This window comes from Tetrao urogallus (assembly GCF_951394365.1).
Source record: "Tetrao urogallus genome assembly, chromosome: 6".
In the NCBI taxonomy this organism is placed as follows: Eukaryota; Metazoa; Chordata; class Aves; order Galliformes; family Phasianidae; genus Tetrao; species Tetrao urogallus.
In genome coordinates this window covers 50903448-50919854 of record NC_136819.1, presented here as the reverse complement: position 1 = coordinate 50919854, position 16407 = coordinate 50903448, and the positions used below count along the sequence as shown (strand labels likewise).

Below are 16407 nucleotides of genomic sequence, written 5' to 3'. Positions count from 1 at the left end.
GGGGGAAGGGAAGGGACAGGCAAATAAAACTTTCTTCCAAAGCAAAAAACCAAACTAAGCACATAACAAAACACCTCCATTTTTAGAATATGCAGACAGAAGTTCCCTAATGGAGTATGCTGCAGCCTACTTAAAAACACAAAGACATTGAGTAATTAGCAGAGCAAGGTGGAAGACCAGAATATTTTGAAATATTGCCTTTTGCCAGCATTGCCAACACCCGGTACTCCTACACAGACTGTGCTTAGGCCTCAAAACAAAGCCCAGTGCTGCCTGTGGAAGTCATCTATTCCAACTGATTTTCAAACAGCTCCAGTAGCCCCGATTTTGTTAACATTTTTGGCCATAGAACCAGTTTTGAATGCAGAGCTTCTGTCATAGTGCTCATTACTTAATCACAAAGCAGGTGTGAACAGTATGCAGTGTGAGAGCATCTGATGCAAGCAGGAAAAAACAAGAGACAACAAAAATGGACAGCCAAATCACATGTAGAAATTGCTGGAACATGACAATAAAGAAACAAAAATGCTGTGAAAAGCAGGCTCTATGAAATCTGGAGAACAAGGAGAGAAGCCATTCACAATTTTACATATTGGCACCCTTTCACTCTGGGCTGCTGATGCAGCTACAAAGCACGTAGTCGCTTCAATTAGAATTTTAAAAAGCAGGATTGTGAAAGTTTGCAAAAACAGATGTGATGTTGGAAGGAGGAATGCCCCAGGTTCACTTATGTCTAGGCATGCCCTTTATTACAAAAAAAGCTCCCAAGCGCTGACAACACTATAGCTGTCTGCTGGAAGAGTCCCATGTACATGTAACTCGCTCGGATGATACCAATTGCTTTGGCACACTTTTAGAGTTTGACAGGTTGAGATCATTACTTTGCACAAGTAACCCTAGCAATTGGCACCGATGCTAAAGGCATCCAATGCAAAAATCCTGTGTGCCTAACTCAGACCTACCAGCTGTGCAGCCATTTGCATGTATCTAGGGGCACATTCCTTGTTTCTTCATGTTGAAAGAGAATCCTAAAATAACCACTCCAGCTTCAGGAGAGCTTCTGTCTCTTGGGAGACCATTGTTTGGGGATATGCTTAGCTGAGGATATTGCCACAGACAACATATTTCCAGGCTTTCTTCTTCTCCTGATCTCTACCACTCATTCCTGCCCAGGCAACGTAGCATGTTGCTCCCTTAGTTGTGCCAACACAACTATTTGTGAGTCTGTACAGTGAGACAAATGAGGAAGCCGGTCCTGCTTAACTCAGAGAAACTACAAAAGTTATTTATTTTTCAAGTCGTGTAAGGGAGCTGGCAGCACTACCTCATAACACCATGTAACACATTACAGATGATGCAGGAATACCATGCGCCAGTGGTACCTAAAACGTAGTATCACCAAGTCCTCACCTGAATAATTCAGCTATCTTGCCTTGGCAAACTGGATCTCAAATTAAGTTTTAACCCATACACCTAGGCAGGATGTCAGCCGGAAAGTTTCTCCGGTTCCAGGTCAAATGATCCTCTGTGCAAGAAGATTAAAGTCTACATTAAGAAAGAGGCTAGTATACGTGTATTCCAGGGGTCAGTGAGTCTACCAAGGGGGCATCAGTAAAGAGCCTGGGTTTCTGAAGTGTATATACACAAACACATGCAGTACCACAACTTGCAACGTCATGCTGCCTGTTTAGCATGTTGTTGCACAGAGTATGTTCTTGCCATCCTCACTGAAAAAAAACCACAGCCTCTCCTCCTCTCGTTTTTCAGAGTAAGGACTTCAGCAAACAACACAAAGCTCTGAAACTGAAAGTATTTCCAAGTACAGTTCATGGTACTTCCAGTCACCCACTTATGGTCACAGGTACCCTAACATGCTTGTCTCAGAGCTCCTACTGAGCATGAAATCAAGGTCAAATTTCTTTCAATTTTAGTTAAAAAAAAAAAAACCAAACCACCAATATCATTAGATATACACGTGCACTCAGTGCTGAAGACAAGAGAGTGACTCATTGTGATGTCATCTCCCAAAGTGTCATGATTTTGGTTTCACTGCATGCAGGCACAGAAACACATGCATTCCTGTAGTCTGCTGCTCCCCCCACCTAATTCACAGCTCTGTGTTCCTTGTATACAGGAACTTTATCATTTAGAGGAAAATGCCATAATTAAACAACGATGGACAGAAAGAGCTATGTTAAAGGGGCTAAGATTTTTAAATACATTATGGTTGGTTCTTAAAATAATCCTCTACTTTTGATGTATTTATAAAATGCATCCCTAAAGCTCACAGAAGTAGTACTGTAAAGGAAGAGGCTGTAAATACCATTCATTTTTAAAATTAGCTTTACCACTAATATCAACGACACGATCTTTGCTGACATCAGGAGAGTTAGGATTCTGCCTCCCTTATTAATTTCCACACATATTCTTTTGTATGGAAATCTCTAACGCAGACTACTGCATTTTTATGGCTTGGTCATAGCCTTCAACTGATTTATGCAGATAATTCTTTTCTTCCCCAATCTACATACATTTCTTTGCCTAAGAGTATTTTCTATAAGAAAAAAACCAACATGACGTTCACATTATGGCTCTGGAACCAATTGTTTTTAAATGGAAGGGAGAATCTCAAAAGCATACAGCTGAGCAGAAGTTAGCACAGTAGATGAGAAAGTTAAAGCCTTTCAAGGTCACACTGAAATATTTACCTGTCTCTTCTCCTCCCAGCTAAGCTCACTCTTGCTGAGCGCGTATGACAGTTTAGTTAAGGCTGCCTCTGGTGTCATATCACACCCAGGAATTACTCCAACATCAGCGAGAGTCTGAAGGAAAAGAAATAATGTCTCCAATTAGCATAGCATGCAGAAATATCTGTGTGTACAGAAGACGGACATGAATGTGCAGCAATACAGAATACAGCATGCAGCCGTGCCTCCACACTTTTACTCCTACTGCCACTGTAATTTCTGTAATCTTAGCTATCAAATACTGGGCAAATACTAGAGCCAGCTGAATAAAGCTGGCTTATACTTTACGTTCCTTTTCACACAGCAACACTGAAGAATTCAGCCTTGCCACGGTCACTGACTGTGCTCAGATGGAAAGGTCACTGCTTTGCATCGGCTATCCGCAGAGTTGTCAGATTACTTTTACTAAAAAGCTGCAGTTACTCCATTTTAACCCAGTGGTGTTGTGAACACTGCCAAGTAGGCTGCTCTTACTCTGACATATTTACCGTTCTTTTATGGGGCATATCTTTGGATGAGTTCCAGCATTACAGTGTGCTCACAGCAGGAGTGCTTTCATATCCTTTCAGGCTGCACGAGCATTGTGTGATTTAGAACATGCAACTAAAATGTGTAATCTACGCAGTTGTGATGAGAACAACTGAAAAAGATGGCCCAACATTTTAAACTTATCTTGCTGGTAGTTAATAAAAGCACACCAGCGACTGAACCAGAGTAAGAAGCTCAAGCATCTTTACTGTGGTTAGCAAGCTTCATAAGTATATAAGAGATAAAGAAGATTTCTGATCCCATCAGTAAATTGTACATGGGCAAACATTCAGGTTTCTATAAACTATAGGCCATTAGCTTTGCCATTACATGATGCCTCACAGCTAAACATCTTGCAGTAGCTTCTTTACACTGATCTACTTTTAACTGCCTTGTGTATAAACTTCATCTTTGGAACTTGTGACTTAACTAATATTTCAGAGACTTGATCAGCATATTAACATCTCTGAGAGCCCCAGACCAACATGAAAGTCATATGGAAAAAAACAAATATAAAGAAGATGAGAAAAATACTCTCTGCTCTGGAGAGCTAACTGAATAACAGTTAGTGCTTTTTCAGTAGGCTTAGGAAGGAGGATGAAGGGATTGCCCAGCTTCCTTCCTATACCTTATGTCTCCTCAATTATAAGTTTCTGCTTTGCAGATGGTTCAAAAGCCAGGCATTCAGCTCATTAAATAAAACCAACGACTGAGCTTACACACTACATGAGTAAAAAACAGCCTAGCCACATGCAAAGACCTGTGAAAGGCTATATTTAAAGAAAAAAATATATGTATTATTGTTCGTTTCCAGCATTCACCCACAATACTTCCTCCAGTAAACAGTTTCTCATGAAAAAGAAAGGCAATGAAAAAAGCAAGCATTAAGTAATTCTGCAGGATTTGGCTTGCTCAGCAGCATTTCGAAAGATGACAAAAAAACAGGACAGCCTCCATCAATGGGTGCTGAAGCAACGTATTAAATGTTCAGTGTAAAAGATGGATACCAGAAGTGAACACATTTCTGCACGGCCCTACATGTTTGGTAAGACAAATGCTAGTGACATGAGTAGAACCTTTCAACAGTCAGGATTAGAACGTAAAAAGCCTGGCACAGAGGGACATGGTTAGCAGGCATGGTGGGACTATATGATCTCTGTGGTCTTTTCCAACCTTAATGATTCTATCATAGTTGCTACAAAGCATGAGATCTCCCCTAAAGTTTATACTTTCAAAACATTCCCCCTTAACTTAGCTAAAATTCTACTAACACCCAAAGAACTGCTCATATCACAGTGTATGAAGTTAGAATACCAAAAAGGTGAAAATAAAAACCCCTGACAATTGCTTTTCTTTCTGCTCAAAACAGACTTTATTCTTAAAGCAAATATAACCTAGAGCTGTGCCAAAACCAATGTTAAAATAGGCAGGTTTCAACATCAGTTCAGAGGACCTAGGCTTGCCTTACAGTCATGTCAAGAGCGACCAATGATGAGAGTAGTCAGTGGATACGCTCTGCTGGACAGGTGACTACTACCAACTAAAACAGGTGCCTGAAACAGGGCTGTGCATCATCCTACAGTAGTGCCTCCTGGATACATAATGGCTGGCTGTTATAAAGGCCAGCTAAACCAGCTTCCTTCACACCACCATATGTATCACATACTCTCATAGAACTTTGAGCTCTTATTAATCTCAGTGATGTCATATCTTAACACACAATTAAGAAACTCACTAGAAAATGTCCTGAATAGTAAGAGCATCAACAGCTTAAATACAACTGATTTCCACTCTGCAGGACATATGCTTCCTTACACATTGTTCCCCTTCCCGCTGAATGCAGTTGCACTTCCAGTCAAATAAACACTGATTATTTAGAATACTGCTTGGATTTGCATGCTTTCCTGCTGTTCTTACATTGTGACTAAGTAATCGCAAGCCTATCAAGTATTACTCTATTTGATCATCTGATCCACAAGCTAGATTCTAGCTCAGGGAATGCCCTGGGAACAGACACTAATAATCTAATGTAAGGTATCCTGGAGTGCTGTTCATGACAGGAGAAAGTAGTCAGTGATTTGGGATTTGAGGTGAATATGTAGACCATTCAGGCTAAGAGTAACAGGACTGTGTTCTTAAATATATATTTACACGCTTACAGCTTAATATTTTTCTAACATGGTTATATTATGAGCAGTATCTTCACAGTGTAACAAATCTGGCTTCATACATCGGCACTACTAGACGCATATATCACGTTTATATCAGCAAAATGTCTTTTACACAGAAGTAGAATCTGAAATCATTGCACAACCCTCACCTGCCCTGTTGCATAGACTGTTTTAACAGACCCTCGCAAGCACTGGGTGCAGTTTAGAATCACTACTTTTCGTTCAGTTGCTCTCTTAAGTTCCTCTAGCAAGTCTTCTCTGCTATTTGGGGCATTGCCACTTCCATAAGTTTCAAGTACAATGCCTTCGATTGGAGGCTGGAGAAATGCTTTCACCTGTTTAAAAACAAGACAGCAAAGAGAGATGAAGGCTGTGTTTACATCACATTAAGATTTTCTTATATGGCAGTTATAAAAAGTAGGCTTTTCCTGGTACAGTCTTATAGGCTCTCATGCCTAAGTCTTCCCATGCCCTTCTGTACTCCTCATCTGCAATAACAAGGACTGAAGAAAAACGTTAAAAAAATGTGCATTCCAAATTCTTATTTTCCTTTCAAATTCCTACAGGGATAGATTTTAAAATAAACTATTTTCCACGATTGTGACCTCAGTGTGAGAAAGGATGCTATTGTTTAAGGGCCATTAATGGGCTATAATGTTACACCACGGTGGAACAAAAGGGTAGATTTACACTTACAAAATAAATACAGAATTATTTCAATCTAGAACTCCCACCACTGCCCAGATTTTTCATTTTAGCAAAGTTCTGCAAACGAGTAAATGCCTAACTAAGAGAAGGAGTGTCTCACCTTTCAGGAAAGAACACTCTACTGAGGCATGGAGGTTTTGTTTTGTTTTGTTTTTAACTTAAAAAGCAATTGATTTAATGCAGGTTCAAAATCTTTCTGGGACTGCTGTTAACATGATAGCTATCGTGCCTCCTTCTAAGAAAATGCCTTGCTAATTTTTGTTCCTAGAAAAATATATTTTATACAATCTAAACGTTTTCTCGCTGATCACACATGCTAAACACAATACACTGTAAGTCCCTGTGAGACTAGCTATTCTGTTCGAGTTTTATTGCAAATATACCACCTCTCTGCCTTTCCATCTGTTCATATTCACCTAAAAAGAATGGTAATATAACTGAGGAGTGCTTCTTAAACTACTGGATTCAATTTAAATTGGCAACACTCATGAAAGACCCATCAATTTAATGGAAGTGGTACTAAACAAAAATTTAAAGACAAATTCACCTAAACCCATAGTTCTGTAGAACAATTTTTAAAGGCTCAGAGCAGGAAAATTCTACTCTTCATCTTGAGCTCTGTATGAGTGCTGAGGACCAGTATGAGATGAAATGAACCTTGAAAAGCAAGCATGAGCTGTGGAAGAAATCACATTCACCTCCACAATCATGTATTCTTTGGCAAGGTATGTATTAGTGTGCCCTATTATACAGCAAGAAAGCAATTCCACCATCACTGAAGCTTATGCTTCTCCAGAAAAGCACACTTCATCTACTTATGAGCACTTATAAGAAATTAATTTTAAGTTTCAGAGCCCAGAAAGTTTAGATAAAAGATATTCTGAAAGCTTTTACTAATAGACTGTAGCCCATGAAAATAGTCTTTGAATGGTCTGATGTTACAGAAAATGTTTATCAGAAAACAGATTATTTCCCTTCCTTCTAAAACCCAACCACTGCTACAACAGCATAGCATCCCCACTTAGCTTACTAATCAAGTATTTGAGCATCATTTCATCCACTTCCAAACCTCCGTGGTGGCACTCACAGCAGCAGCAGTTATTCCTGGGAATATTCGCAGAAGCGCCACGTTCCTGTTCATATTGGTATGAACTCGAAATTTCTTTTTGGTATTGGCTCTCCATACTGTTTCCCAGTTTACTGCAAAAGAGAAGTGGCCTTTTCAGTATAATACTGAAGACATAACATTAAAGTACATTTATAGCACCTCATACTTACAGCGGTTCTTCAAAACTATTTCTTATATAGGGGACTCATGAAAGACAATATATTTTTTAAAAGAGGAAATGAAGAGTCATTTAAGACAGCAGCCTTAGCAGCTGATCTAACACGCTTTATCTATTACATGCCACAAGATGTGTCTTTAAGGCCATTTCCAGGTCAAACTCAACTGTGTTATATTTTAGCTTTAACTCCAAAATAGTGTAGACTCTGAGATAAATCAGTATTACTTGTCAATATTTCTAAGTTAGTGCCCTTCAAGGAGATATTTAAGTACGCTTATTTAAATTTAATAGCATTTTACAGCTAAGGCTTCCAAAATAGACATTTTAGTTCAATGACCACTCATCCAACTACAATGCCTTCAGAAGAAAAGTCTGCTGGCTGCGAAAACCATTTGAGCACAAGTCCTGTTGGCATCAGCTCTCCAATTTCAGAGTGGTCAGGAAGTCTCAACTAACTCACTGATATATACTGACTTATCACACATTGATCAGAACCTTACTGTTATATAGCTGGACTGATATCAGCCTGGATTAACGCTTAGAAAATAGACCTTCATTTTCTCAGACAAGAGATATGAGAAATGCATTTAGCGTTCCTGCTAATCACCTCCTGAGTTTATTATGTAGTTACTAATGATTAAATAAAATAGCAAGGATTCAATTAACTCCGATTACACATTTAGAGCTAGAAGCCAGCTGTTTAACTAATAGTTTGTTTGTGCTGTATTATTAGAAGCCAAGTCATGCATTATTGATTTCAAAATTTTACTACTTCAGTAGTGCAGACGGCTGCTACAAGCCTGCAAAGGAAGTTTAACAAACAGCCAGCAGCTCAGTGCATCATGCTTCAGTGGAAGCAGACCCTGCTGAATACCTGTTTCTTACTGTGATCTAAGCTTTTTACATTTTGGCAAAATCCCTGAGCAGCAATATAGATACAAGGCCTGAATGCATACTGAGCCACGATAAGGATTACTCAGACTAATTACTGTTAACATCTCTTGCAATCAGCAGACAGCCATTTCCAAGAGAATTCAAAGCACATTTAGAAGCCTGCACTGAAGCCTACTCTATTGCCCCATCACCAGAGATACTGAAAAGAACACTGTCCTTTCAGCCAGGACAGAAAAACAGCAGTCACCTGTAAGACTTTATGAGCCCTCCTCGAGGTGCCCATTAACAACTACAGCCTCTTTCTAAAAACAAACAAACAAAAAAAACCCACACAAAAAAGCAATCATACAAAGCAGCTGGCTTGGCATCATGTTTACCCTGCCTTCTGTACTTAAGTACATGTATCACCAATGCTCCGGGAAGGGAGAACAGAAATATAGACAGTTTCCACAGCTCATTTTTGAGAAGCTGGACAGTATGGTTCTGGAATCGCTTGGCTGGAGCTAGTAGTTGGCCCAGTAACTTTCTGGAATAAGTTAAGACACGTGGAGGAGATAAATGGGCAAGTGCATAGAATCATAGAATTCTGCCTGAGGTTCACAGAATAGGCTAATCACATTCACTCCTGAGCACTGTGCTTTAAGAAGCAGCCGTTAGCAATAAACTCACTTGTTTCAACTTTCTAACAATCACATTGATTATTTAAAAGCAGCTTTCTCTGTAAGAAGGGACAGCAGTAAAACTCCTAATGGTTTCATTATCCCCCATAAGCTAGGACTCCCTGCCAAAACTTCACAAATGCATGCTGCTACATTTGGCAATAGCTAGCATCCCTGATGTCTTCAACAAACTTGAGGAATGAATGGAGGAAACCAGCATGGCAAGTTTCCTAACTTCATAACACGCTGCCCAAAGTAGAAGACCAAGGAGAGAGATCAGAGGATAGGTTCAAAAGCCAGACTATACCAGGCCTATACCTGTACTCATGGGAGTACATTCTACCAAATAACACGTAGCCTTTAAGATAAATATAATGCAGTCAGATGCAGTAGAGTGATGCAATTCTAAACTATATTAAAAAAGAACTAGAGATTGTCTCTGAGTTAACATTCTCTTAGTCGTGAATCTCCTCAGTTTACATAATGTGCTCAGTACTGCAGACTCTACAGATGTCAGATTTCCATTAGACAAATGAGCTTAAAAAGCGGAACAAAAGGCAACAGTGATGCAAGAGCCACAAAACCACCCAGATTTCATAAAAGCTCAACTTCACCTCAGATTTATTCAGGACTGTTCTAAGTGAAGCTACACAGGGGAGGAAAAAAAGACACATTTAGAACACATCTTTTGCATTCTCCACATCAAAGATTATATCCCCCAAAAGGAAGAATATTTAGACAACATAAGTTAAGCATCTTCATTGTACCGAATAAACTAGCAGTCCTGCAGCCAGTGGCAGCACTGTAGTGATTAAATAAAAGTAATAACAATCTCAGCACTCACTAACAGTTCTTAAATAAAAAACTTCTTACAGGCGAAGTACAAAAAGCTCTATGTGTTGGTGTTCATAACAGTTTTTATCCCGGATAGGTGTGTAAGACTGACTAAGTAGGGATACAGACGTTAGGCACAACAGAAGAAAGTAACCTGTCCTGACTTGGATGGGCTGTGCTTGTAAAAAGTTTAACTCGTATAGTCTGCTGTATTATGTAAATATGGATGCAATGCTGGGGAACAAACCTAAGTTAGCTACTGGTCTCACACAGCAGAGAGAACATTTTTAAAGCATAAAACAGAAAGGCAGAGGCTATTTCTATCCTGCATTGAGAATGGCTTCGGACAGAAAAGGTTGCATTATTCAAGGATGCTATATTCAAAGTATTAAAGGCCTTCTGTTTGTTTTTCCAAACAAAGCAAACACAAACAATACTCCGCTGCTCGCAATCTCTCCTTCCCAAACACTACAGCTTTTCAAATTACAGGCCAAAAAACAGATTTGAAAGAGAAGCATACACTTAAGTCACAAAGTGAACTAATAGGGGTTTGAAGCCTGACTAGCTTTTGTTCCTCTTCTGAGCTCACTACTGCAGGGATGGGAACAGAAGGTACCCAGCAGTCCATGAAGAGGCAACTTTTGTCAGAGGACTGCTAAGAAAAATCTCAGGCTTCCTTCACATCCTATGGTTGAACAGTGATGCAAGGAAACAACCAAAACCATTTTTCCTTCAAGAAAAAAACCCCCACAACTTTAGAGTCCTTATCTTATTCAGCTTCACACGTACCCACACATGAGATAGGTCTAGTGCGAAAAAAACCAGCAACAATAACCTATCTGAAAAACAAAATAAAAAAGCAGCAGCAGCTCCGAACAGTGAAGAAAGCAGCAAACCCCCTTCTTTTAATAGTGCCTGTTCTACAGTGCAGGTTTCAACTTATAATGGGGGAGCAGTAACTCAGAGGGACACTTCCCTTATGAGTGGTGACTGAACTCCAAGTTATGAAATCAAACAAGAAATGCAGCTTTTCTTGATTGCAGAGCTCCAGACAAACAGCAACGCTTTCTTCTCATCCCTCTCTGTAAGGCTACCAGTGAGCCATGCCATTATATAAGCTACGCCAGCGTTCATTAGAATTCATGGCCACAGCCAAGGGGTGGGGAACACAGGCCAACCTATGGGTGGAAATTCCTGATGGAGGCAAGCAAGCTTAGACCCCCTTTTTTGGCAGTTTATTATAAAACAATTGACACACACCTTTTGAAATGAATATTTAAATGGAAAGGTATAACTGCAAGCATTAACATGCCTACTTACAAGGGGGAAAAACACCAAAAGTACTTCAGTGAGCAGAGCTGGCGTTTGCCTTAATGCATAAATGACTTGGGCTTTTTACTATAAATAACCAGAACTGCCAACCAAGACAGACTTGGCCAGTGGCAAATAGCTTCTCTCTAATGAGACTGGTGGGTAGACGAGACTACAGGCCTTCCAACCTGCTGCTGCTGTACCACACCTGCACACACAGGCACAGACTCTTTTCATCCCCTACACAAGTTATGTTTCTAATCATACGGTCCTGCACATATGCACCACTCCCAGAAGTTACATGCATGCATGATGAAGAAAGTCCAGTCATGGTAACAAAGCAGGTTTCATATTTGCCTCATTAAGACAAGAGAGAACAGAGGACAGTATTCGGTTATGAAATATATTGAGACTCCTCATACATTTCATAAGAAACAGACCTCCTCATCTCTTTTTGTTTTCAAAGCATGAGAGAAATACGACAAGGTATTTCATTTCATAAGTTGTACACATTTAGAAATACTGGGTTTTGATTCTCTATTGTTCATTTCCAACAGTTTTCTTGCAAAAGCATTTCCCACCAACATGAGGCTTCCTATTCATCTAAGGAGTTTGCTCAAATTTTTCACTTCTGTCAAGAGTTCTGTGTGCTGGTTTGAAAGGAGGTTGCCACATCTTGAGGAAGCTGCCACACTTGTCAGTCTAAAATTCGGTAACAGAACTCTTAGGTCAAGAATCTGTCAGGTGATGGGAACAGAAATCTGGGAGTTTCACCTGAGGGGGAAGACGGGGAAAAATGGAGATTAAAAAAATGAAGAGAGCAGTAGCTAGAGCAGGGAGGGGAAACGAACTAAGCTTCTCCCTCTCCTCTCTGACTCTGTTGTCTTTACATGGTATGTCTAATCTTAAAACACGTCTCCTCTCCTTGTTCCTGTGTACCAGCCCATGATCTCAAGCTCTTATCCCATCATGCTCCTCATTTCCTACATCTTGCCAACCATTCCCTCTCCGCTTCTCCAGAATTTTCATTCCCAGCTTTGTTACAAACTAGGAAGCCCCAGGAAGAGCACATGGCCTATTGCTTCTGGCGTTGTCAGGCTGCTCTACATAATGCTGAAGCAGCAAGAGTCAACCCAGTCTACAGGAAGATTAAGAGGTATTACACAAAGCGATCTAGAAAAAAAAAAAGAATTAAAAGACACTAGATTTGTTTGGTTTGTTTCTAAAAGGCCTGAGTGGTTCCCTGTCTCTGTGAAATATTCATACTAGGACTGTGTGAGCAAACACAAGGGAGACAGCTATGTTTCAAACAATCGCTTTGGACAAAATAAAGCAGCACTGGTAGATTGCCCATACTATACACTATGTTTTCCAGAATGAAACAATCCTTCAATTCTGACACCGTCATCTTGGATAAATGATGCTACCCTCACTGGGTAATCAACTGAAACAAATAAAAATAGAGCCTATCACACCATCAGTTTTTAACTCAGAAATCCTCACTGACCTCAATGGGGCATTCTACCGAAAAGATAATGGGACAAAACATGGGCCAAGCAAAGTACTTAGTAACTTTCATTTTTCTCCCCTAGACAAGGAATCACAAAACAGGTCATTTAAATCCAAAAGAAAGATGGCATGTGATTTGCAGCCTGATTTCATTATCGATCAGCCAGTAAACTGACTTTGTTTATAACCTATGTGATGCACTCCATAAAAACCCAAGAAAGAAGACTTTCCTCAATTTTCTAAAACAATCAGCTGACACCATTTCAGTGTTTGACGCAGCACAGTAAAACTACAGTGGCAAACTCTCTACCAGAGAGATGTCTTACATATCACTACAGTATTTTACAGGTTTCCTTAGTTTATCTGGCCCTGCTATAAACATAGCCCTTTTGACCCTAGAACTTTTTAAAGTGACTGCCATGCATTTGGTTGAAGGGGTACATTTATTTTTCGTAACTACAGAGTGCCCCTCTCTAGTAGCAGAAACCATTCAGAACACCATGCTGCAAAATCTAGAGCTCCTAGCAAAAGAATTTGTGAACCTCCATCTACTTATTTGTGGGAATAATGGGGACTGTCACCAAGGACTCTACCTTCTAAAATATATCCAAAAGCAGCTAGCACAACTTATTTTTGAAAAATGTCCTTTAGTTTGTTTTTTGACAGCCCCTTATTTGGTGAGACTCTAAATGGGTTTCTTTTCTCTCCTTTCCAAAGAAACAGAACCAACGTTCAAGAACCAACACCAGAATGCTAACACCTTTACAAACAGGTAATGAAATCTTTCTGTAGTTTTTCTCCTCCTTTTAAAGCAGACACATACAAATTACAAGGAGTCTTCATAAGTCAGGGGGAAAAAAAAAAAAACTTCACACAAAGCATAATTTTCAGTTTGCTTGCAGTTTAGACGGGTTCTAAATATCCAGTAAAACATCTTACAAAATGTCATGCATCAAACAGACGATCTGTTGAAACGGCATGTACTCAATAATGACTCTTTTGCCTGATCTCAGAGCCCAGCACAGTCATTAATGAGAGTAAACTCTTTGTTCTTTCAATCCTCACTCACTCATTTTTATCTTCAGAGCAAGCATTTTCATGACACAAGGGAAAAATTCCCTTTGGTTAGTCTACATCTTGAGTCAAAGTCTGTCCAGCTCACATCTATATTCAAGAGATAAATACAGTTGAGTTCACAAATTCTCAGTCCTACTAATATTTGAAGTTTCAGAGCATATAAAGTGGAGTCAAAATACAGTGCTTTCAAACATATTTGAGTTTTAAAACAGCATTTCAACTACATAGGCACAGATTCTTTTCAGCTACAGCTCTATTACATGTGGCATAAATTACAAGGCTTAAGAGAGGATGTTGCTTACTTGTAATATCAACCTCAGCATTTGCAAGTGGAGGCAGGTTAGGTGAGGAAAAGGCATTGAAACTCCCAGCATCCACCTTAGTCACCCTATTTCCCCTGTACAGTTTATTATAAAAATACAGGCACACCTGCAAAACAAGTAAAGAAACAGGTCTATGAATAAGCCAGTAATTAAAAGATTCAGTAGATAAATACTATAGTCTGTCCTTTATAAAGTGTTTTCTAAATCTTTAAGACTACTCAGAGGCCAGTAGATGTTTACAACTCCTACCCTTTCAAAAAGAGTTGGCACATCTGTTGCACGTTGGTTTAAGAATTTAAGAAGAAAACAGGTTAAGAGCTAACTAGTTTCATAATCCTCTTATGAAGTAGTCTAGGAGACAGCAAATTTGCCTGAGCCCAGAGGTAGAGGAAAGGAACAGTGTAGACAATTTGTGCACACTTACATCTAAATTCAGAGTCCCAAATCTTAACAAAAGGCCTAGTAGAAATGAAGGATAACTTTCAAAAATATAAATAATATTGGTTTCTTTTCAAGCCCCTAAAAGTAAGTCAATTGGAATTTGAACAAAAACAGATACCTCAAAGTTGCTGTTAGTTATGAAGATCTTGGCCTTGCTGTAATATCCTGTAAAGACTGGTAAGCATGGCAGAAGTTAAATAAGGAATAACCTGATCAGATTTCTCTCAGATTTTTGGCTTGCATAGCATCATCGTCTTTAAAAGCAGGGTGCTGAGACCATGGAGATGCTCCCATGTTTATTATGTGTATCATCCTTGACACTTCAGTCTTCAGGTACTAGAGCTAGAAGATATTGCTATCAGTTCTAGCGCAACTCAAGAACTTCAAAGTAATTTTCAGTTCAAAAACTGACTTAGAAATGCTTCAGATCCCACGCATTTGTAAGGGAATCTCTGATTTCAAGTCTGCTGCAAGCTAAAATTCAGACTAGATAGTGTTTATAGATTGCACACAGGCAAAATGAGGCATTAATCCTGAGAAAACAGTGTGTGTTTTGCCATGCAAGGGGCTGTTACCTCAGCAGAATCTTTTTTTTTTTCCTTCCCCTTTCAAGTGCAAATCCTACCAGATATTTTGAGTATTTAAGTATGAGTTCCTAACTAGAGGGAGAAGAGCAGCTGTCAAGATGGTCTTCACAGGCAAACAGACCTCAGGAATCACAAACTGCCCAGCAAAAAGCAGTGCCCCCAGAAGGTTGGCTCGGCCGTCATTCTGCAACTCGTATATCGGCACCTGAAGAGTAGAGAATGAAATTAAACCCCATCCCTTTCATAAAGCCTACACAGCAGGAAAAAAAAAGAATCCAACTTATGCAATAGAGATACATGAATAATTCATATAACAATGATTTATGACAAGTTTACTACTTCATCCAAACTATTTTAAACTACAGCAGAAGGTGGGGTTTCCCTCTGCTTATCCTGCTTCTATAATGCAAGTGCTTAAAGATAATGTAGAGATGATTCTAGTATGATTAAGCAATTGTTTTTGGAAGGAAAAATATCAAGAATATAAAGTAAGCAAGCTCAGTTTACGTGACTGAACATGGGAGAAGTGCTAGTACAGAAACAAGTCTCAGTTCATACAGAACTGCCTCTATGGCTTCAGAACAGCTCTCTTGCACCATCTTTCCTCATAGTAGTATACAAGACCTGAGCCAGCAGGTTGTGACTGACGGAAATGAACAAGATTAAAAGCAGAAATCTGGTCTGCTGAATGACAGGGATGACCTCCGTGCCTTTGCAGATTGTGTCTTTATTAACAAAGAGTCAGAGTTTCTTTCAGCAGAAAAAAAAAAAGTCACATGCTCTATTGCTAGATCATGCCAGGCAGCTCCCCAAATAATTAAGCAAAAAAAATAGTAAAACCTTGAATATGATGTACCACAACTGGACTGTTCCACGTCAAGTCACTAAGTGGCAGCCTACTCCTTCCTAGACTTTTGTATTTTGACTTCAAATAGACCACAAGTAAAAGGGAAGTTATGAGATGCCAGAGAAAGGTTTTACAGTGCTATGTTTCATCTCTTTTTTGTGACTAGATTAGAGCTGTATTTTACACTCAAGCAAGCTGTTCTAGTAAGACAACCCCTCCTCCTCTGACAATATGCAAAGGTCTGATCTCCAGCTAAGAGAATGAAAATTAATAAATCTTGTCTTTAGAGGAGTGTGTGAGATGCTTCGTGGAACAGAAATGATAAAAAATGCATACAATGCTGAGAGACTGTAAAAAAATGAGAAATAATGCAACAATGAGTAACATAAGATGGGCTAAGAAACAATGAAGTAAAAAGTAATAAGCTTCAGGGCTTTAAAACAAACAACAAAAAAAAAAAGACAGCTAACAACCAGCAGCCACCT

The 16407-nt window shown here is 39.4% G+C and overlaps 1 protein-coding gene across 1 annotated transcript in view; it reads right to left on the bottom strand.

The window, feature by feature from the left end:
* ASPG (asparaginase) overlaps positions 1 to 16407 on the bottom strand; it is a gene marked incomplete at both ends in the record, with an annotated part of 47835 nt that overhangs the window by 15251 nt on the left and 16177 nt on the right. Inside the window, 5 exons of the mRNA XM_079536990.1 lie at positions 2709 to 2822; positions 5596 to 5781; positions 7242 to 7354; positions 14027 to 14153; positions 15197 to 15280. Of these exons, the coding sequence (XP_079393116.1) occupies positions 2709 to 2822; positions 5596 to 5781; positions 7242 to 7354; positions 14027 to 14153; positions 15197 to 15280 (624 nt within the window). The remainder of the gene's footprint in view (positions 1 to 2708; positions 2823 to 5595; positions 5782 to 7241; positions 7355 to 14026; positions 14154 to 15196; positions 15281 to 16407) is intronic.